This window comes from Dromiciops gliroides, chromosome 4 (genome assembly GCF_019393635.1).
Source record: "Dromiciops gliroides isolate mDroGli1 chromosome 4, mDroGli1.pri, whole genome shotgun sequence".
In the NCBI taxonomy this organism is placed as follows: Eukaryota; Metazoa; Chordata; class Mammalia; order Microbiotheria; family Microbiotheriidae; genus Dromiciops; species Dromiciops gliroides.
The window spans coordinates 450,670,622-450,693,945 of record NC_057864.1 but is presented as its reverse complement, the minus strand read 5'-3'; the positions used below and the strand labels follow the sequence as shown (position 1 = coordinate 450,693,945).

The 23,324-nt window shown below is 46.7% G+C and overlaps 1 protein-coding gene across 6 annotated transcripts; it reads left to right on the top strand.

The window, feature by feature from the left end:
• Positions 1-242: 242 nt before the first annotated feature.
• On the top strand, positions 243-22,565 carry ANKRD35 (ankyrin repeat domain 35). Of its 6 annotated transcripts, XM_044000813.1 has the most exons (14): positions 243-390; positions 8,914-9,044; positions 10,190-10,278; positions 10,630-10,694; positions 12,537-12,594; positions 12,782-12,852; positions 13,333-13,439; positions 14,559-14,743; positions 16,529-16,566; positions 16,752-18,878; positions 20,079-20,168; positions 20,634-20,699; positions 21,022-21,119; positions 22,383-22,565. In XM_044000813.1, exons 1-13 carry the CDS (start codon positions 352-354, stop codon positions 21,079-21,081), a joined length of 3,126 nt encoding a protein of 1,041 aa, XP_043856748.1. In that variant the 5' UTR covers positions 243-351; the 3' UTR covers positions 21,082-21,119; positions 22,383-22,565. The 6 variants fall into 6 exon arrangements, with proteins under 6 accessions (XP_043856748.1, XP_043856752.1, XP_043856747.1 ...); XM_044000817.1 differs by lacking the exon at positions 20,079-20,168; XM_044000812.1 differs by lacking the exons at positions 21,022-21,119; positions 22,383-22,565 and having other exon boundaries at positions 20,634-20,789.
• Positions 22,566-23,324: the final 759 nt, after the last annotated feature.

Genomic DNA, 23,324 nt, shown 5'->3' with positions numbered 1-23,324 from the left:
TGTGCGCACGGTCCTGGGCAGACTGGGCATTATAATCGAGCTCTCTCGGAGCCTGGTATCATTCCAGATGAAATGAGACAACTCGCGGGCCGGGTCGGTTGCTATCGAGATGCTGGGAGTTGTCTCCTGGGGTCAGCCAGAGAGAGATGGGCGGGGCCCCGCGCCAGGTGCCGCGGGATGCCGTCCTACCATAGGTTGGGGCGTATGTGGGCGGAGCTCCGCCTCCAGCCTCTGACAATTTGGGCTGCAGCAGCAGCCGCCGAGTCCTGTGGGTTCCGTCCACTCCGGCCCAGCTCCCCGCGCGTCAACCCCGGCCCCGCTCTCCCGGCGGCCCCGGCCCCAGCCCCGGCCATGAAGAGGATCTTCTCCTGCTCCAGTTCACAGGTGGCGGTAGGTGCCCCGGGGATATTGCAGGGTGGGGAAGGTGGGGTCGTGCGGTGGGTGGGGGTCGGAGATGCCTGGTTCTCTGCGCTGCCCGGAAACTGCAAGCAAGCATCGCTGGGGAGCGAGTGACTTTTTGGTCCTCCTTCCATTCTTATGCCTATCTCTCCCTGTTTCTCTTCTCCCACGGTCCGTCCAGTGTCCCTGTCCTTTGCCTCCAGGTGCCTCCGTTGACCCTCCTCCATCTCCTTCTCAGTGTCTGTCTCTCCCCAGTCTTTCACTCTTTTGCCCAGTACCCCTGAACCTCCTTACCCAAGCCCTCTGAAGGATCGCCTTGCTGTCTGGCCAGCCAAACTGGCAATGCCAGGGGAGGAGCAGTCCGCCTGGCTGTTTCCCAGATAAAGGATGAGTTGCCTGCGGCATATTCCTCCAACCATCTCCCTGCAGCCTTTGGCTATTAGGCTGGTCCCCAGACCTCTGCAGGCTTTCTAGATGTCCCCTCCATAACTCTCCCCCGCCACGCCCCCACTCTTTTCAGATCCTCACATAATTTCTTGGAGCTACTTTCCTCTGTGCCATTGATTTAGGTTTGGACTGAAACGATTGAGGGAGTTTGAGGTCAGAATGCTTCCACCCTGATCCTTCACCGTCTTCTTGTGCAGAATTTGAAGTAGAAGGCCGGAGAAAGGGTTGACAGAGAAGACGTAGCATTTCCTACCGGGAAGATCTCCAATAGGAGACATCTCCATTTAAGAAAGAAATTGCGCAGCTATTGGAATTACTGCTCAAAATGTGTTCTACCCTAGGTTCAGTTGTCCTGTTACTGATCCAAATAACTCCGAAATGAATTTGTCACCTGGAACAAGATTGATGGTCTAAGTTGACCTGGTGTTTATCCATTAGCAAGTGTGAGAAATGCCCGGATAATTATGACCATAGATTCATAGCTGGAAGGGACCTGGCATTTTCACTAGCTGTCTCCCACCCCTAAAATGCTCTTGATCCTCATTTCCAACTCCTGGCTTCCTTGGCTTCTTCACTTAACTTGAAGTTGCTGTTAAAGTCTTTCCCAATACCCCTTAATCCTCATGCCTCCCCTCTGCTGATTATCTCTAATTTATCCCGTATAGAGCTTGTTTGTGTTTTGTTTTCTCCCATTTAACTGTGAGCTCCTTGAGAACAGGATGGTTTTCTCTTCTTCCTTCCTTTCTTCCTTCCTTCCTTCCTTTCTTTCTTTCTTTCATTGAGGATTAAGTGACTTGCCCAGAGTCACACAGCTAGTAAGTGTCAAGTGTCTGAGGCCGGATTTGAACTCAGGTCTTCCTGAATCCAGGGTCAGTGCTTTATCCACTTTGCCACCAAGCTGCCTCTGTTTTTTGTCTTTCTTTGTATCTCTAATGCTTAGCACAGTGCCCAGAACATAGTAGGTACTTTGTTGTTTTTGTTCAGCTGTGTCTGACCCTTCATGACCCCATTTGGGGTTTTCTTGGCAAAGATACTGGAGTGGTTTGCCATTTCCTTCTCCAGCCTTGCACTTAGCTAAATCAAAATCTGTTGAATTTAGTTGGATCAAGTGAAAATACTAAGAGGTCTTCATGTCCTTGATACTCTTAGAACAATTCTCCATCCAACTTCCTATTTCAGTCAATCAGTAGAGCTTAGTTTTACTGGAAGGTCAGGGATAAGGACTGTCATTGTAGAGGATAGGGGAAGCTTAAGATGTGATCCCTACCTCCAAGGAGATTGGATTCTAGCTTTCCTGTTGTTGATAACACAACCTATTCCCTGGTCACTCAGAGTCTTCAGATCTCCATCCTCCTTGATAAGGAGGCTAGTGGTCTCACCTCCACCTTAGGTATGGGGAAGCTCTAAGCATTAAGTCTAGGGCACTGAGAATAACTGTTTCCTCCCCTCTGTTCCAGTCCCAGGGTTTTCCCAGGGTCACCTGTCAAGCCTGGGAATTAGAAAGGTGGAAACCAGATCAGTTTCAGCAGCAGGTTGGTTTCCTCATGAAACTCCCCCACACCTGTCTCATCATAAATTCCTCCACCCAATGGGTGGCCAATCTCTCTGGACCCAATTGTCAGGGAAATAGGGTAACAACTTCCCTGGCCCCTCCCAGAGCCTGACTTCCTAGTAATGCCAGAGATCTGAGGAGCTACCCTTTCCCACTCCTACTCCTTGAATCCAGGGCTAGTCTGCTTCTTTACCTTGAGGAAAAGGCTGCTACATAAGCAGAAACCATCATGAAGATAACCTAAGTAACTCTCTCCAACTATTTTTTTGAAGGGGAGGGAGAATATTAAAAAAAAAAATACATGGCTTGGTTTCAGTCAACCAGGTGTGGTGCCTTTTGGCATATCTCACACACTGACCTATAAATAATTTACTGAGCTTACTATGTAAGAAAAAGGTCCAGGAATTCATTTTAGAACCCCTTGACCTGAGGTTGGATTAAAATTTACATTAGTTCTCACAGTTGTAAAGCTAAGAGGGAAGGACTCTTGAAATCTAGTCCTGGTCTTACTACAGACTCTTAGCATAATCTGTTCCTTCTCATCTCAACCTGTCAGGGACAGTGAGATCTGCTTTCTACCTGTCAGGGCACTTCTGTTTCAATAGGATGTTGTAGACAGGAAGCTGGAGATAAGGAGAGGGTGCAGGAACCTCTGCAAAAGACTCTAGTGAGCCCAGAATGGGAAGACTGAAGCCTTGACTGCCTTATCATGGCAGGTGTTTGCTCTCTTGGGGCTTTGGGGACACTTTAGTGCTTCCTGCAGGCTTTTACGGGTCTCCTAAAGAACAAGGAAAAAAAAAAACACTTGGTGGGTATAAGCAGGATGACATTAATTCCCAGTGTTGGCTTGAATGAGAAAAGTGTTGTAAAAAACCATAAATGGAAGTGGGCTGGCCATCCAGTGAGAGTGAAGGCCAACAGGTGGATGACCTAAAAGCTGTATTGATACCCACAAAGTGTTAGGAGAAGCAGAGCAAAGTGTTTTGAACAAACCCCAGCATATGGATTAGATCTTCAGTATGTAGGAAGGCCTGGGCATGGATTACACAGGATGAAAAAGTAGATATGTTATGATTCTCACAGGTGGAAGAAATGCCTGTTCTAAAGAGGCCAATCCGGGGCAGCTAGATGGTGCAGTGGATAAAACACCAGCCCTGGATTCAGGAGGACCTGAGTTCAAATCCAGCCTCAGATACTTGATACTCACTAGCTGTGTGACCCTGGGCAAGTCACTTAACCCTCACTGCCCTGAAAAAAAAAGAATCTAAAGAGGCCAATCCAAGCACTGAATTACGATATCCTAATTTGCTGGCAGGAGGTAATGGGCCAGGATTCTGGAATCTTCCTAAGTCCTGGATCCCTGATGCGTGATGTCTGAGATGTATGATGATTCAGGATCTCAGATCTAGAGTTAGAACAGACCTCAGAAATCATTTCATCTAATCTCTCCCCATTTTACAGATGAGGAAGCTGATTCTCAGAGATGTAAAATGACTTGCCCACATTCACATAGGTAGGAAGTAACAAAGCTGGAGTTTGAACCCAGGTCCTCTGGCTCAAACTACAATATACTTTCCTCTGTACTGTGCTACAGTACACAGTGAATTAATAAATACTCAAGGGTGGCTGTGAATAGAAAATGTTGGGAAGTATTGATTTGTTGTGGTTCAGTCATGTCTGACTCTCTGTAACCCCTTTTGGAGTTTTCTTGGCAGCGATACTAGGATGGTTTGACATTTCCTTCTCCAGATAATTTTACAGATGAGGAAACTGAGACAAACAGGGTTAAGTGACTTGCCCACATTGGGTAAGTACCTAAGGACAGATTTGAACTCAGGAAGATGAGTCTTCCTGACTTCAGGCTGGGCACTCAATTCACTTTGTCACCTACTTGAATTAAGGAACTGATAAAAAATGTCAAAAAGCCCAAAGTTCATGTAAAGAGAGAGGGAAAAAACAGGAAGTAGCAACCCCTGAAATCAGGTACACAATTCTTTCCCATTGACTCAGAGGAAAGAATCTTTAGATACATTCTTTTTTTTTTTTTTTTTTTAGTGAGGCAAGTGGGGTTAAGTGACTTGCCCAGAGTCACACAGCTAGTAAGTGTTAAGTGTCTGAGGCCGGATTTGAACTCAGATATTCCTGACTCCAGGGCCGGTGCTCTATCCAGATACATTCTTTCTATATGAAGACAGATAAAACATTATGGACCCCAAGCTTTTCATAGTAACAATCTTATTTTAGATGTCTAATAAGGGATTACAAAATACCCACTCTTGGCAAAACAGTAAAGGGAGAAAAGAATTTTAACACATAGTGAATTTGAGTATAAGGAAATCATAGGAAACAAGTGAGAACCGAAACTAGCAAGCAAGTAAGGAGTTAGTTTGGATGGGTAAACTGCTAAGAAGGAGTTTATTAATCTTACCATGGACACAGCCAGGCTAAATTTTTCTTCAAAATGAACATACTCAATTCCTCTACAATGAATATCCTGACCCGGTCTTCCTACAGAATCCTTTTGATCCAGTTCAGCAAATGCCAATAAAAATCATGATAGCTGACATTTATATTGCATTTTAAAGTTTATAGCACACCTCATATGCATTAATTCAGTTTCTCCCATCATAAACTAGGAAGCAACTTTCCTTGGAAAATTTCAGGCTATGGTCAGCTGTGGGGAGTCCTTCATGGAAGGGACTTTCCCTAGTTCCTTTTCTATGGATGTTCTGGCCTTTGAGTATAGTTAATAATGTACTCCTATCACTGCTTAGGAAAATCAGGGCTTAACCTTTGCTTGCATTATTTTGCCTCTCTAATAGCCAGTCTGTTTGACTCATTGTTGTAGGGCTAGAAGATATTTTAGAAACAATCTAGTACAATGGTGTCAAACTCAAATAGAAACCTGGCTGCTAATCCAAGCATTCCTGTGAGTTCCCACTGCCTTAGTTTTAAGATGTATTATTGGGGCAGCTAGGTGGTACAGTGGATAGAGCACCAGCCCAGGATTCAGTAGGACCTGAGTTCAAATCTGGCCTCAGACACTTGATACTTACTAGCTGTGTGACCCTGGGCAAGTCACTTAACCCCAATTGCCTCACCAAAAAAAAAAAGTATTGTTATGTATGTTTTATTGTATTTTTATTTATTTTGCTAAATATTTCTGGATTATATGTTAATCTGACACTGGCTGTAGGCTGAGGGTCTTCTTCTTGACACCTTTGATCTAACATAACTTCTTTATTTTATTTTTTGTTTTATTTTTGGTGAGGCGATCGGGGTTAAGTGACTTGCCCAGGGTCACACAGCTAGTAAGTGTCAAGCATCTGAGGCTGCATTTGAACTCAGGTCCTCCTGAATCTGGCCAGTGCTCTATCCACTGCACCACCTAGCTGCCCCACAACTCCTTTATTTTAAAGATGAGGACACTAAAGCCCAGAGAAGTAAGGTGACTTAACCAAGGGGATTTGACCCTGAAAAGTCTTCTGACTTGAAAATCAGCACACTTTCCACTGAGCCATGACACCTCTAAGAATCTGCACCATGATGCTTGGAAGACCTCCAAAGAGGGTTTCACTTTGGTCGGGGGCAGGGGGGGGGTGGCTCCAAAATTAACCCCTTATGATAATTACATAATGGGAAACTAGTATGGTCCAATATCTTGAAATCAGAATGCCTGGCTTCTAGTCCCAGGGTGAGTCCATTCACTATTGGGAGTTGGAAGAAGGGGAAATTTTCATATCAGTCAAAGAATAATTGGTTAGGCACCACCTCTCGGTGAGTGTTTACCCATCTGTTGGGGCAGGTACCATTATCACCTCCTATCTATTCATAGAGTGGTTGGGAAGCTGAGCAGAAGGTGGGAAAGTATTTTCAAAAAATTAAATATGTTGATTTGTGTGTCACTTCAAGCTTCTTTCAACACCTCAAAAGATCTATACTTTTATCAGCATAGGTTCTTTTTTTTTTCTATTGATGCTAATTCTAAACCTCCATGAAGTGATGAGGCAAATAAGAAAAAAACAAAAACAAAACCCACACAGATCTCCTTCTTCACTTGGCAGCCAGACTTCTGGTAAAATGAGCCTTTCCAAACCTGGGTAGGCTGTTCCTCTGAGGGTAGACTCTTGCCAGTCCTTGCCTCTCCAGCTTGGTAGGACTTGCTAGAGCCTGTGCTTCTCTGGCAGAGTCTTTGAGAACCCAGCTTACCTTATTGCCAGAATTAGGCATCGGGGTAAGAATGTAGTGGAGGCTACTGTACAGAAATGGGGAGTCCACAGGTGTGGAACATTGAATATATTGTCAATTTTTTCTATGTATTGTTCAGTTTTGCCAGTTTCCCTCCCCCCACATCCCCCCAGCCTTTCCTTAAGAAAAAAAATCTTTGTTTTATGAATTGACTCTCTGAGAGGAGGGAAGAATACAGGGGAAATTTAGGCTATGTAAAAACAAAATATATCAATAATTTTTAAAAAAGAATATAAAAGAGGATGGAAATTAAGGTAGTATAGTATTCATTTAGATCCACCTATCCTCACTGCCTCCTATGATTAGGGCATCTTTCATACTGAAAAGTTAATGGCAGAACCAGCTGAGAAATTCCTGTCTGTAAGTGAATTATTCAAAATGGATGGAAACCATGCACAAATCTGCATCTCCAGTCAGAAACAGGCTTCTCCATGCATGTGCCCCGGGTGTTCTCACCCCGATCTGTAATCCCTGCCCTGTTGCTTCTTCCCAAGATGATTTTCTCCAAAGTTCTCCTGAAGGAACAATACATGGCCAGGTGTGGCTGAGGTCTGGGACAGCTGGTGAAAGGGGGGGGGTGCTAAGCTCCCTGTCACCTGTCTAGGCTTAGCCAAGAACTTAACCCTGCCTTTTGTTTGTTGTTACTAAGGAACCAGGGTGGGGTTGGGGTGAGGGAGGTAGAACGGCCTGGGGATAGACTAGGGAACAAACTTGGGGCTTCCCTCCTTTGCTCTGAAAGAAACCCAGAGCAAAATGGTTAGGGATCCTGAATTTAAAAAAAAAGATCTGAACCAGGGCTTTGGTCATCAGTAATAAGCTGTGACCTTAGGCAAGTTATTGTGCCTCAGTTTACCTTTCTGAGAACTGACAGTGCAAGCCAGTACTGGAACAAACCAGGAAACTGGAGCCAGACCAAGAATTTAGACAGGTTGTCCCAGTTTGTCTCCAAAAGGTCTGACAGGTGTAGGGAGAAAAGAGTTGGGTTGGAGAAGTTTGTTCTGGGATTGAGCATTCAATGAACAAAGTACAAATTAAATTTAAACACCTATCAAAAAAGCACTTAAATTTTTTGAATTAACTGCTTACATGCTTTTCATTTCAAGGGTACATTGCTGCCCATAGCTCTTGCTGGTATTAGTAATAATAATAACTAGCATTAATATAGTACTTTAAGATTTGCAAAACACTTTTAGGGAAAGGGGATAAGCATTTATATAGCACCTACTATGTGCCAGGCACTATGCTTAGCACTTTACTGATATTATCTCATTTGATTCTCACTGACGTTAAGTGACTTACCCAGGGTCACACAGCTAGTAAGTGTCTGAGGCTAGATTTGAACTCAGGTCTTCCTGACTCCAGGCTCAGTGTCCTATCAATTGCAGTGAGTGAAGCACAGCCTGGTCCTTTATTAGCTTGCTTAGCAGCATCCTTTCCTCTCCTATGTGGTCAGACATGTTTCCAGATTATATTCCTGTTAAATAATAAATGATGGGCCATTGTTTCCAGAGGTTGTGTTCAAATTCTCATGTATTGCCTGAGGGGCTGAATAGGAACTCCAACTTCCTCCCATTAGCACATCGGGTTAGTTAGTTGACAATTTGGGCATAGAAAAAGATAAGGACTGGTAAGTTTCAACTAAGAGGGAGGGAAAGCAATCAGGGAAAGAGAGAATGATTATACCTCCTCAGGAAGCCAGCACCTGGGGATATGTCCACCTGTTAGTGGGTGAAAGCTTACCGAGGCCATTAGGGGAGAGGTGGGGCCCCAAAGAGTTGTGTAATGGAGAAAGCCCTAGGGGTGGAGTTAGAAGACCTAGTTTGGAGGCCTGGGGCTGCCACTTCCTAGTGAAATGACTTTAGCAAGTCATATCATCTCTTGGCCTCAGTTTCCTCATCTGTAAAAATGAGAACGATAGCATTACCTACCCCACATTAATTGAATCATGTAAATAAAGAACTTTACTACCATAAAATTATGTAGCCATGTAATCTACATCAAACACATGATGGTTCTCAGTTCTTCATGTCCTGCGTCTACAGTGATGGTGGAAGAATATGGGGCAGAGGTAGTGATTATTATTATTATTATAAAACACAAACCACATCCTTCATAATTTCATCAAGGGTTGGCCCTGGCAATTATCTTATATTGGGCAGAAGTTTTGTAATTGTCACCCTCTCCCAACTCTCCTATTTCTTTACCCTCTGGTCTCCTTCCTTCTTCCCCAATTCTTTCCCTATCCTCATGTTATGATTCTGGAACAGGTGGAGAAATGGAACCGCCGTGACCAGAAGCTCCTGGAAGCAGTGCAGCGGGGAGATGTGAGTCGGGTGGCTGCTCTAGCCTCCAGGAAGACTGCCCGACCCACCAAGCTAGACTCCCACGGCCAGTCCCCGTAAGTAAGTCCTCCTGCCACTCTGGGGTTTCTTGTACCCCTTCTGAGCCCCAGAAACAAACAAACAAATGAATGAATGAACAAATGGAATGCATGTATACATATGTCTATATGCATGTGAACACATATACACATGTGTATATATAGGTACAAATATGCATACATGCATTTATGCATACACACATCTCTCTCTCTCTCCCCTGTGCTATATGTACAAAGTGAATGTAATAAATATGGCCCCTGGAGGACCTGAGTTCAAATCCGACCTTAGACATTTGACATTTACTAGCTGTGTGACCCTGGGCAAGTCATTTAACCCTCATTGCCCCACAAAAATAAAATAAAATAAAATAAAATAAATATGACCCCTGCCCATTAGGAGCATGACTCTTAAGAGATTGGAAGTGGACAGATTGATACATAGAAAGCATAGTGACAACTATGTAAATCCTGAAATAATATGCCAGTTAAACAAGATGTGGCATTTGTTCATTGTGAAAATAGAAGGGTGAATGGATTTGAAGAGTGAAGTGGGAATCCTAAAATTTACAAGTTCAGATGAAATTGGAGGTGGTGGGGTAGGTCATGATTCTGCTCTTCTCTCCAGATTAGCTTCCGATGCTCGATTTGCTTGCTCACTCTCCTCTTGTTTGCTTGTCCACCTTCAAGCTCACCTGTGGATCTCTGGCTTTCTCCTCTGCTCAGTTAAGTAGGAAGCAGCGACTCCAATTGGAGGGTGCCCAGGAACAGGAATTCTGGCTTCTCTTTCTGTCTCTGTCTCCTCCTCCTCCTCCTTCTTCTTTGTGACTCCTTAGAAAATTGCCATCCCTTTCTGTGGCAATCAGCTTGGAACCGGAACACTCTCAGTGACAATTTTGGGGCTGTGGTGTTGGGGGACAGTGGTTCATCAAGAATGACCCACTTCGGGGGCAGCTAGGTGACGCAGTGGATAAAGCACCAGCCCTGGATTCAAGAGGACCTGAGTTCAAATCTGGCCTCAGACACTTGACACTTACTAGCTGTGTGACCCTGGGCAAGTCACTTAACCCTCATTGCCCCACAAGAAGGAAAAAAAAAAGAATGACCCACTTCTTGGCTCCCTTCTCCCCATCTCATCCTTCTCTTCTTTCTGACTGGCTGGCCAGGTTCCATCTAGCAGCATCCAAGGGGTTGACGGAGTGCCTGACTGTACTACTGGCTAATGGGGCCGAAATCAATAGCAAGAATGAAGATGGTGAGTAACAGATTGATTTTCATTTCAACATGCCTTCTCCTTGACAGCAGAGAGGGGAGAGGCTCTGGTACCCACATAGGATGAAGAACGAGGGCTTCTGACCCAGGCCCCATGATTGTCTCTCCAGCATGCCTTAGCCAGCGTCCCTACAGGGGCTCTCCCCATAAAGTTGGGTGTGTCTCACCTTCACCCCACAGCAAGGACCCAGTCACTAGGGGAACTGGAATTTCTGGCCTTGTGTCACTGTAAGCTGTTCTGTCTAATCTCCCTCTGATTATCTGTGCGTCTTTGCTCACCCTCCCTGTGAGTCACCGGGGCTGTGTGGGTCCCCCTCCCCATCTTTCTTTCCAGGAAGCACCGCCCTGCACTTGGCTACTATTTCCTGCCAGCCGCAGTGTGTCAAGGTCCTGCTGCAGGTATGAGAAAACTCCATCATACTACTCTTCTTGGGGCAGAAAGTATAGGTTTACATGTGGGATAATGGGGGTATAGGAAGGGTGTAGTCTAACCTTGCGGCGTAACATTAATCTACAAGATTCACAACTATGTCGGTATAAGCCCCTTATCCTGGGGTAGTCTTCATCAGACTGGGTAAAGTTCTGTCATGCTAGGTAGAGTTTCATGGGGGGTAGTGGATCACTGAATAAGCAAGCATTTACTGAATACCTACTAGGTTATCATGGTAGGCAGCTGGGGTGGGGGGTGCATATTATAAAAGTAGAATGGATGGGACTTGGTACAGTGTGGCAGCCCCCTCATGGGAATGTACAGTCAGGAGAGGGATATAAAACAAAACAGATGACTACAAAACAGTATGTATATACGACAGTACAAAAGATATGTGATATCATGAAAAGAAAAGTTCAATATTAACTGAAGTATCTGGGAAGGCTACAGAGTAGAGGGGAAATTTGAGGGAGACTCTAAAGGATAGGTAGGAATTCAAGAAATTAAAAACAAGGGAGGGGTAGGAGACATTTAAGGCATAGGAAATTGTAAGCAAAATGAAGGAAGGGAAGTACAGGGTGTGATCAAATTATCCAGTCTAGCTGCAGCATGGGGAAGGAAGTAGTATGAGATAAGACAGGAAAAGGAGAACCTTGCTAGGTTGTGGAGGGCTTTAAATGCCAGGGACAAAGAGTATGAACTTTATCAAGTAGACAGTAAGGAGCTAGTGAAGATTCTTGAGTAGAGATGGGGCAGGACCATCCCTCTACTTAAGGAAGAGTAATCCGGTGGTAGTGTGTATAGTGGGAGAAGAGAGTAGAGGCAGGGAGATCTGTTAGGAGGTTTTTGTAAGAGTATAAGTGGATGGTGAGGGCTTGTACCAGGTTGGGGGCAGTGGGAATAGAGAAGATGGAAAGATGGAAGGGATATGGTTGAGGTAGAATTGGCAGGCTACTGATAACTGAATGATATGCAGTTAAAGTTATAAAAGAGAGGGAAGAGTCAAAGAAGACTAAGATTTTGAACATGGGAAAGAGATGTGAATGACCATCACAGAATCATAGAGAATGGACCTCAGAGGTCATTCAAATGGCCAATCAGAGAGGTTCAACCCTCTCATTTTATAGATGAGAGAACTGACTTGCCCAGAGTCATGAAGGTAGTAATTGTCCGAAATGGGATTTTAATCCAGAGCCTATGATTGCACTGTACTGCCAATTATGTAAACTAATAAGCCATATCCTGATTCTCTCTCCTTGTAGTACTCAGTCACATTCTCTCCCTCCTGAACTTAATATATATATATATTTGTGTACATATATATATTTGTGTACATATATATATACTCACACACATATTATATATATATATATATATACATATACACTGTACATGTTGTATCCCGCCAGTGGAATATAAATTCATTCAGGATAAGTATGATTTCATTGTATTCCCAGCAACTAGCATAGTTTGGGGGAAAAAATCAGGCACTTAAAAGTGTTTGTTGAGTTGAATAAACTCAATTTTGGAAAAGTTGAGTTTGAAGAGACCCTGTAGTACTAACATGGACACAATTGCTGGGTTTTTTCCCTAAATTTTTTATTTATCACACAACCCAATTGGTCTTTGTATTGGACTGGGCTGAACCTCTACAGTTGGTTCCTCAGAGTTGTGTTCCCTCCACTCACCCATCCATACTTTGCCCAATGGGATCATGTTATGACTTGGATGTATGAGGTGGTTGGTGAGGTGGTAACAGTTGGGAGGGTCATCCATAAGGCTCATGCCAATTTTATTTTGACTCTTCCTAGCATGGTGCCAACGAGGATGCAGTGGATGGAGAAAACCGAAGTCCCCTGCATTGGGCTGGTGAGTGTTTGTGGGTCCTGAAGTATATGAGTGTGTGTGCATATATATATGTGGAAGGGTGTGGTGATGACTGGTGTTGGAATAGAAGAAGGGGAGGATCCTAATTTGAGTTAAGCAGGATTGTTTGCCTTTATACCAAGGGGGTGTCCTCTTGACACTGAGTCTCCTTCAATCTCACCTAAACTAGCCTCATCCGGCTGCGCCTCTAGCGTGCTGCTGCTATGTGATCATGAAGCTTTTCTGGATGTCCTCGATAATGTGAGTGTCACCCTTGGAGCCAGGGCAATGCCTTCAAAAGGGGTGCTGTTGGGGAAGCTAGGTGGCACAGTGGATAAAGCACCACCCCTGGATTCAGGAGTACCTGAGTTCAAATCCAGCCTCAGACACTCGACACTTACTAGCTGTGTGACCCTGGGCAAGTCACTTAACCCCCATTGCCCTGCAAAAAAAAAAAGGGGGGGCGCTGCTGTGTCTGAGCACAATTAGTTTGGGGAATACATAAGCCAAATTCAGTTGTCCATTATTCTCTACAGGGCTCCTTATTCCCCAGAAAATTCAGGGGGAAGAGCTATGGGTTTATATTTGCAAGGAAGGGGTAGCAGGTGTCGAGTTCTTAAGTCTGCCCCCCTCCAAGTTGTTTGCAGAGGGGATGTTGACAGGAGGAGGGAGGTGGATATGCCAGGTCTTTTGTACTTCCTGGCTCCCTCAGCTGCACCCATTTATTTTCTACCTGTACAGGATGGACGGACTCCCCTGATGATTGCATCACTGGGGGGACATGCAGCCATTTGTTCCCAGCTCTTGCAGAGAGGTGCCCGGGTTAATGTCACAGACAAGGAAGACAAGTGAGGCTCTCCCTATTTTCTCCAGTTCAGATTCTAGGCTCCTTTGAATCTAGTTTATTCCTACACACAGAAGTAATGGTGGGGAATGTGTGTGTGTGTGTGTGTGTGTGTGTGTGTGTGTGTGCGCGCGCGCGCGCGCACGCATGCATGGATGTGAATGGTTTCTTCTTCAGTTGCATGGCTGAGCTGTGCTTATTACCCCTTTTTCCTGGTCTCTGCTTGGGGGGACTAGTGCTTTGTATCCTTATTCCCTTCAACGGTGGATTATGATACCATACTCTACATTGCAATTATCTCCAGGCCTATTGGCCAACTCCAAAGGCTTTACCACAAGGCTGGTATGGACTCCATCCCCACCAATCAGTCAGTCAATAAGCACCTATTATGTGCTGAACAAGGCAGTTATGTGGCACAGTGGATAGAGTGCCAGTTATGGAATCAGAAAGACCTGAGTTCAAATCCAGCCTCAGACACTTAAAAGCTGTGTGACCCTGGGCAAGTCACAACCCTGTTTGCCTCAATTTCCTCATCTATAAAATGAACTAGAGAAGGAAATGGCAAACCACTCCAGTATCTTCACCAAGAAAACTCCAAATGGGGTCACGAAGAGTCAGACATGACTGAAATGAATGAACAACAATGTGTCAGGCCCTATGCTAGGTTCTGGGGATACAGAGAAGAGCAAAAGAAACATTCCCTGCTCTCAAGGAGCTCACAGACTAATGATGGAGGAAACAGGAAAACAATTAGATACAAAGAAGATATCTAGATGTATAGTTTATGTGGCTATAGATCTCTATATATGCATCCATCACAAATTGGGGGTAATCTCAGAGTGAAGGCACTAAGATGAAGGACTGAGAAAGAGTAAAGACTAGGGCAGCAAGGTGGCACAGTGGATAAGGCACCAGCCCTGGATTCAGGTGGACCTGAGTTCAAATCTGGCCCCAGACACTTGGCACTGACTAGCTGTGTGACCCTGGGCAAGTCACTTAACCCAATTGCCTCACCAACCAAAAAAAAAAAAAAAAAAAAGGGAAGACTTCAACTTGAAGGAAGCCAGGGAAACTTCCTGTGGAGCCAGGCTCTAAAAAGGCAATTGTGTTAACACATGCACAGATCGGCTCTGATCCTGGCTTGTGAGAAGGGGAGCGCAGAGGTGGCAGAGCTGCTCCTGAGCCACGGGGCAGATGTGGGGGCTGTGGACTGCACGGGCCATGATGCTTTAACCTATGCCCTGCACACCCAAGACAAGGAACTATTGCGGCTCCTTCGCCGGGCTCTGAACCGACGCCAGCGTGGAGGTGAGAGAAGCTGTGCTCAACCTTTCCCCATCAGTCCCTGTCCTTAAAGTAACTATTCTTGGGGGCAGCTAGGTGGCACAGTGGGTAAAGCACTGGCCCTGGATTCAGGAGGACCTGAGTTCAAATGTGACCTCAGACACTTGACACTTAGTAGCTGTGTGACCCTGGGCAAGTCACTTAACCCTCATTGCCCTGCCCAAAAAAAAAAAAGATCAAAGTAACTATTCTTAGAGAATTCCTAAACCTCTGTGACTTTGAAGGCTTCTCTCCTATCTACTGTAGCTAGCCTTGAACATTCCTCTTAGAACTATCCCTTCCCGCTCAAGGTCATAGCAACATTATCTTCAGATGATTTATTACTTCAGCATTTATTTTACTTTATTCTTTTCTGATGATGAAAAGCAGATACCTCAAAGCAAGGCTGAACAATTATGTAATGCAGCCTTGACTCTCACTGTGGGTAGCTTTGACTAAGACCATCTCTGACCAAAATGTTAAACCAATAGAGGTTTAACCACAAGGTAGCCTTGTCTTTGGTTCCTGGGATGGCCTTCTTAGCTGGGGATTTACCATACATCTCTGGTTTGAGGCATTGAGGTGGTACAATGAATGGATAAAATGTTAGACCTAGAGTCCAGAAGACCTGAGTTCAAATTCTGTCTTGGATATGTACCAGCTGTGTACATCTAGGCAAGGCTCAATTTCCTCATCTGTAAAAGGGGATAATAATAACACCTATCTCGAAGAATTGTTATGAGGATCAACTGAGGTAATGTGCTTTCCAAACCTGAAAGAACTACATAAAGGTTAGTTGTTATTATTGTCTACTAAGACAAAGGCAATGCCTCTTAGGGAAGGTATATATCCTGGAACATGTCAGAATATTGGAGAGAAAGGAGCATATGATATCTATCTCTTCTTTCTTAATCTCAGTGGTAGTATTCAGGCCAGCAAATATTTATTAAACACCTACTGGGTGTGTGGCAGTACTGTGCTAGGTGCTAAGAGAGATACAAAATCCAGATAAAACTTTGTCCTAGATCTCTCGGTCTAATAGGAGATATGAATGTGGGGAAAAAACCTAAACAAAACACATCTATAAGTACTTTTTAAGTGCCAAACAACAGGCTAATCACCAGAGATACAAATACAAAATCAAAGGCAGTCCCTTCTCCCAAGGAATTTACATTCTAATGAGGGTGACAATATATTCCCTGGGAAAGAGGTAGCCAGGAAGAGATAGTTTAGTCCTGAAAGTTACTGGGATGGTAAGTGGGGCCAAACTAGAGAAGACTGACACATTCTATCCATGAAATGTAGCAGAAATGATTTGATCGTGGTTCCATAGCTGGGTGCTTAACTGAAGTATAAGCAAGATGCAATGTGAGATCTGAAGGGGGAAAGATGTGGTGGAGAAGCAGTGGACTTGGAATTAGAAAGGCCTGGGTTCAGGATAAAGAGCTTGCATTCTAATGGGGGATGATAACCTACTTACAGGAGTGGTTGCCAGTGTCTACCAAAGAGGCATTTTGCTCCTGAAAGTTTCTGGAATGGCTAGTGGAACCAAACAGGAGTAAGCCTGGGTTCGAATTCTAAATCTGTTACTTTCAACCTATGTTAACTGGAACCAGTTTCACTTAATGTTTCCAAGCTGCTTTGGTAAAATGGGGAAGAGATTAGCATATGTGCTACTGAACCCCAAAGAATGAAATAAGGCATATATTTCTTCATCAATGTCTGTAAAACAAAGGTGCAATATAAATGCCAATGGTTGTTTTCTGACAGGCCAAGGGCTGGCTCAACATCCCGATGTATCACCTCAGGTAAAAAGTCAAGCTGTTCCCTCCAAACATCTCTTCTGCCTCACTCTCTTCCATACCACACTACTCCAGACAACCTTACTCCAATGCCTCTGCGGGAATGTGTCCAAGGGTTGGCCTTGGGAAGGGAGGGCTTCCCTTAGGGTGGCATTCTTCTCAGAGCTGCACCTCAATGTCTTTTTTTCTAGGGCTCCCCACCTAAGAGCCCAAAGAGAGCAGAGCCAGAGGAGCAGCAGGAGGAGGATGATGAAGGGGAAGGTGGTGAGAACCTGCGCTGCTCTCAGGAGTGGAGGAAGAAATATGAAGCAGAGAGAAAGAAAGTGTCCCAGCTAGAGCAGGAGCTGGTACAAAAGGCAGAAGAATGTAAAGCCCAGACCATGGCCTGCCAGGGTCTGGAGAGCCGGGTGCGAGAGCAGGTACAGGAGCTGGGACTGCTCTTGGCCAGGGAGTCTAGAGACCCAGGTGGGCCAGGTCCCAGTCCACGGTCTGGTGGGGATGGCATGGAGCAGGGTGGTATTCTGGACCTGCTGGCTGAGCAGGTACAAGAGTTGAAGAGACAAAAACAGGCTATGGTATCACAAGCATCAGAAACTCGAGGGCCCCAGAGTGAAAGCCGGGGGAAGGCCCAGGTAGAGCTGCAGAGGGTCGGGCTGCAGAGCCCAGTGGAGGCAGCTTCAGGGAAGGCCAAGGGAGAGCAGCTGCCAGGTGTGGGAGGAGTTGTGCCAGGCTATGGAAGAAACCAAGTGCTCAAAGAGGAGAGAGGGAGGGCACCGGGTGCTGAGCCAGCAGGCATGGTTGCCTTGGGCCAGCTCCTGCTGCAACTGAGGGAGGAGCTGACTGCCGTGTGGAGGGATAAGGATGCTGCGAGAGGGGTCCTGGGCAGACCAGCTGGAAACAGGGCCTGGGGGGCATCCCAAGCTGAGGCTGCAGCAGCCGCCTGGGAGAAGATGGAGGCTCGCTTAGAGCAGGTGCTGGCCAGGCTGGATCGGGCCAAGGCTGGGTTGCACGTGGAGACTGTGCCTCCTGTCCCGGAGTCCCAGGAGGGGGCTGCCCCACAAGCCAAAACCGTGACTGTGGTGAGGAGCCCTACCAGAGAGGGCAAAGCAAAGGAGGAAAGGGCCCGCGAAGTTCGGGGCGAACCCCTCGGAGCTCCAGGAGCGGAGCTGACTCCAGGATCGGGGCTGGCTCCAGGAGCGGGGCAGGCTCCAGGAGCGGGGCAGGCTCCAGGAGCGGGGCAGGCTCCAGGAGCGGGGCTGGCTCCAGGAGCGGGGCTGGCTCCAGGAGCGGGGCTGGCTCCAGGAGCGGGGCTGGCTCCAGGAGCGGGGCTGGCTCCAGAGGGGCCCGGGGCAAAGGGACAGCTGGAGAAGGAGGTGTCGGCCCTGAGGCTGAGTAACAGTAACCTGTTGGAGGAGCTGAGTGAGCTGGGCCGGGAGCGCCAGCGGCTGCAGGGGGAGCTGCATGCGCTTAGCCAGAGGCTGCAGCGCGAGTACATGCCCAAGCCCGAGGCCCAGGGCCAGCTGCAGCAGCTGCGCAACAGCGTGGGGCTGTTGGCCGACGAGCTGGCGGCTGAGAAGGAAGCCGCGGAGCAGCTCCGACGCCGCCTGGCCGCCCAGAGCACGGGCCTGCAGGGGCTGCGGGACTGCCTGCCTTCCAACCTGCTGGGCGGAGGGAGCCCCCAGGGGTCAGCTCCTGACCCCCTGGAGGAGCTGCAGGGCTGTGTGGGCGCCCTGGTGGCCAGATACAACGAGGCGCAGCGGGAGCTGGCCAAGCTGGAGAGAGAAAACCAGCGGCTGAAGGGCAAGGGCCGGGATGCCGCCCCCACCGCCCCCGCCACCCCCACCGCCCCCCAGGCCGTCCCCCAGGTAGCTGCCCTGGAGCAGGACCTGGGAAAACTGGAGGAGGAGCTGCGGGCTGTGCAGGCCACCATGGGCGGCAAGAGCCAGGAGATTGGAAAGCTGAAGCATCTGCTGTACCAGGCCACTGAGGAGGTGGCCGAGCTTCGGGCTCGGGAAGCAGCCAACCTGAGGCAGCAGGAGAAGAGCCGGGCGTCCCTGGTGGCCCAGGCGCAGTCCTGGGGCCAGGAGCTCAAGGCTTTGCTGGAGAAGTACAACAATGCATGCAAGGAGGCTGGGCAGCTGCGGGAGGCTGTGACCGAGGAGCGTCGCAGGAGCCGAGAGCTGGCAGCCCGGGCCACTGAACAGGAGCGCCAGGCCAGTGAGATGAGGGGCCGCTCAGAGCAGTTCGAGAAGGCCGGGGAGTTGCTGAAGCAGAAGATGGACCAGCTCATTGGGGCCTGCAGGGAAAAGGAGGCCAAGGTAAGAAGGCTGAGCCTGTAGGCTGCAGGTAACATGTGTTAAGGATAGACCTTAGTCAGCAACCACTGACACTCTCTCTCTCTCTCTCTCTCTCTCTCTCTCTCTCTCTCTCTCTCTCTCTCTCTCTCTCTCTCTCTCTCTCTCTCTCTCTCTCTCTCGGCAGTGAGGGTTAAGTGACTTAACCAGGGTCACACAGCTAGTAAGTGTCAAGTGTCTGAGGCTGAATTTGAACTCAGATCCTCCTGAATTCAGGGTGCTCTATCAACTGCGCCACCTAGCTGCCCCCTGACATTCTTTTAATAAAGGAGCCAGATAACACCATGAATTGCTAGGATAGAGTCCTTTCAGGGCTTTAGGGATAGGGTAGAGACACTGAAGATTTTGTCCCTCTCCTGGTGGTGGTGAGAGGGGGGAATGTGTGTGCGCGTGTGTGTGGGGGGGGATCTGTAGGGATCTGTAGTTCAAATCCATATTAAGGTGGCAGTGGAAAGTACCCTGGCCCTGTAGTATTACCTTGGCCAAGTCACGGTCCCTCTGGACCTCAGTTTCTTCTTCAGAAAAATGAAGAACTTGCACTAAATAACCTGAAATCAGCTCTAGCTCTATTCATGGTTAAATGACTTTATGGGTTTTTGTGGGTTGGCCCCTGGGGAACCTAACCACCATTTATAGCATTGTTTCTAAGGGGAAATGAGTTCTGAATTCCAAACAACTGACTTACAAACTTTGAAGTACTTCCCTTAGTAAGTTCATAACCTCCTGTATAATAAAAAAAAACAAAACACCCAAATCTAGGCCATTTTTAAAAGGTTACTGTAATCCTATTTGATGAGTACAGGAAACAACTTAAGAATATTAAAAAACAACATACAGACAAGTGTAAATTAATATTAGAGTACATAAGTATAAAGGAATGATCAAAATGGGGTGGGGTTTATCCTAAAAGGCTTCCTGCAGGTTTTGAGCCAGGCTTTCAAGGAAGGGAGGGGACATAGATTGATGAACATCAGACTGAGGGAGCCAGTACCTTAGTGTCCTCATCATGTATTTTGGCCCCCATTTAAATGGTGTTGCTTGCCAGGGCCTATAGCTGGTATTAGGCAGCCATTTGATTCCATATGTATGTGAGTTTGAGAGATATGGAGGTAACAGGACCTTGGGTTGGACTGCATTGGCTCCCCCTTCTACCTCTGACCCCAGATCAGGGAGTTGCTGAAGAAACTGGAGCAAATGTCAGCTGAAGTCCTTGCTGTTCGTGGGGAAAATACCCGCCTTGTGCTGCAGTTGCAGGTGGGTTATGGCCCTGGAGAACTCGATGGGAAGGTATGAAGAGCGTTGTGAGAGAGGTTGAGTCAGGTATTTGCTTTGGATTGGCAGGATGGTGGGCAGAACCAGTGTGAAGGACCTTACTTATACAGGGGATTTAGTTGGTGACTGCCGGCCCAGGACCTCACATAGCTTTTTGTTTGCATGTCTCTTGGGTATTGGGGGGAATTACTTTGCATTATGGTTATTAGTGGGTGGTTGTATTGAATTCTCTCCACCACTTAAGACTATAAACGCTGTGAGGGCAGATATTATATCTTAGCAGAATTCCCAGTACCTGATAAAGCTCTTTGCAAAAGTGAATGTGTGCTTAATAAGTACATGTTTGAATTGAATTGATTTGGAATACATTCCCACTTTCCTGCTGTGTGCTTCTGAGGTCTGTGAGGGTAGAGATATGAGATTCAATCCATTCATGTTCATTCCCAGGATGCCCAGAAGAACCACCAGGAAATCATTTCCACCTACAGGAACCATCTGCTTAATGCTGCTCAGGTAAGCATATGGACAGGTCAGGATTCCGTATTGGGGAACCCCTCTCTCATCTGTCTCCAGATAGAAAGGTGCGTGGTTGTGTGTGTTTAAGAGGAACATCCCTTATTTTCAAGTTCTGAAACAAAATTTTTGGTTCCTCACCCTTCCTTTAGTCCCTTCCCCTGTCTGCTTCAGTGCTAACTGGAACCAATCTAAGCCTACTAGGGTGTGTATTGGGCCTGACTTCTAGGAAGGGTGGATAAGTAGGCAGCCCCTTTTCTTATTTAATATGCCTCCTCCCCTTCAGCTCCTTTAATTTCTCCCATCTTCCTTGTGTGCACAGGGCTATATGGAACAGGATGTATACAAGATTCTTCTCCGGATCCTCAAGATGCAGGAGTGAGTTCCCATGGATGATGCTGGCTATAAGACTTCTCTGCTGTGAGTTTTAGTGATGATGATGGTATAGGGAAGAGAGGGGCTGGAGTCAGGGGAAGAGAGTTTAGAAGATGAAGTTTCAGAAGAAGTTCCTCTCCTTCTCCTCTTGTTCCCTATGGGTGACTGAGATCCAAGAGACCTTTTGAGAACAGATCTAAGACTGGATTAGTGGAGATAATAGGAGAAGGTGGCTAACTGTGGAAAAGGAGTTCAAGAAGTCATCTGGGGTAGTAGTGGTGAAGGAGTTAGTTTAAGCTCATGATCAATAAAAGGAGAAGGTGGTCATTTAAGGGGGCAGTGCTATCTCCCATGGTAGAATCCAAGAATGTCAGAGATCCACATTTCCCTCAACTATTTTTCATCCCAAGTTCATTCCATTCTTTCCTCTGCTTCTAAGCAAGGTGGATCATCTTTTCTAGTTCCCACATGTTGCTGTTGTTGTTCAGTCATATCCAACTTTTTGTGACCCCTTTTGGGGTTTTCTTAGCAAAGATACTGGGGTGATTTGCCATTTCCTTCTCCAGCTCATTTGACAGATAGGGAAACTGAGGCAAATAGGGTTAAGTGACTTGTCCAGGGTCACAAAGCTAGTAAATGTCTGGGGCCAAGGGCCAGGATAGAGCACTGACCCTGAAGTTGGGAGGACCTGAATCCAAATCTCCCCTCAGACACTTACTAGCTGTGTGACCCTGGGCAAGTCACTTAACCCCAGTTGCTTTACAATGTCTGGGGCCATCTCCAATTGTCCTGATGTATATCTTGCCACTGGACCTAGATGGCTCTGGAGGAAAGAGTGAGGTTGGTGACCTTGCACAGCCCTTCCTCACTTAAATCCAATTCAGTGCAAGTCATGACATCACTCCGATGTCATGGTCCTCTTCGAGAACAAAGGATAAACAACAGTCTGGGGCCAGACTGAACTCAGGAAGATGAGTATCCCTGAAGTTAGGCCCAATGCTCTATGCACTATGGCGTGCCTAGCTATCCCAGTTCACACAGACTGGGGTCTCCTGTGAGCATCTGATGTGGGGCTGTGTGGGGACTGAGAAGGCTACAATGTATATGCTTCCAGGGGCAGCTAGATGGCACAGTGGATAAAGCACTGGCCCTGGATTCAGGAGGACCTGAGTTCAAATTTGACCTCAGACACTTGACACAAGCTAGTGTGGCCCTGGGCAAGTCACTTAACCTTCATTGCCCTGCCCCCGAAAAAAACAAACACAACATATGTGCTGCTTCCTCCTTAATGCCCTCTTTCTTTTTCAGAGGGCAGAACTGTGACCGTGGTGTGGTGGTGGTGGGGTTGGCCAATAGCACTGGTGTGGGCTGGACTTCCCTGACATGAAGGAGCTCAGATCTGAGAAGCTAGACCTTGGATGCAGGACTGATGGACCCAGAAAAAAAGTATGGAAGAAACCAGCTTTGTGGGAAATAAAACAGGAGGCAGTATGGTGTTGGATCTCATTGCTTCTTCAGTCTGGGGCCAGGGTGGGTGTTCATTTCCCAGCTCCCTTTGGGAAGCCACAAATGGCTTCTCCGCTCCAGGTGAGGTCACCCATAGGACTCTTCCCTTTGCCAATGCTGTTTCATATGGAGATACCCACAATCTCATCTCCTTGGGAGGATAATGGAGCAAAGTTTCCTTTATTCTGTAAAGACTTCTACTACTCCCTCTTCTGCACCCACCCCCAAAACAACCATGCTGCTGGATGACAATGGGAGCACCATGTCCCCTGTAGCCTCGGAATTTGGTCTGAGAGCCCCAACACTGGTCCCTCCAAACTCATTGTTTCTCCAGTGTTCTAGGGAATAAGGATCTGGCCTTGAGTCCAGTAATATGTGGGTTCAAGTTCCATCTCTGATGTACCAGCTATATGGACTTCAGGCAAGTCACTTAAATTCTAAGTACCCTAGACTATTCTTTTAAGACTAAATTTCAAGAGAAGGTGCTGACCTGCATTGGTAGAGGGAGTTTCCTTACCTAGGATTGTCTTATTTATCTTTTTTCCCCCTGGAGCAATGATGGTTAAGTGACTTGCCCAGGGTCACACAGCTACTAAGTGTCAAATGTCTAAGGCTGGATTTGAACTCAGGTCCTCCTGAATCCAGGGCCGGTGCTTTATCCACTGTGCCACCTAGCTGCCCCCTAAAATTGTCTTATACCAATAAAAATCACAGGCCCATATCTATCATCTGATGGGTTAAATA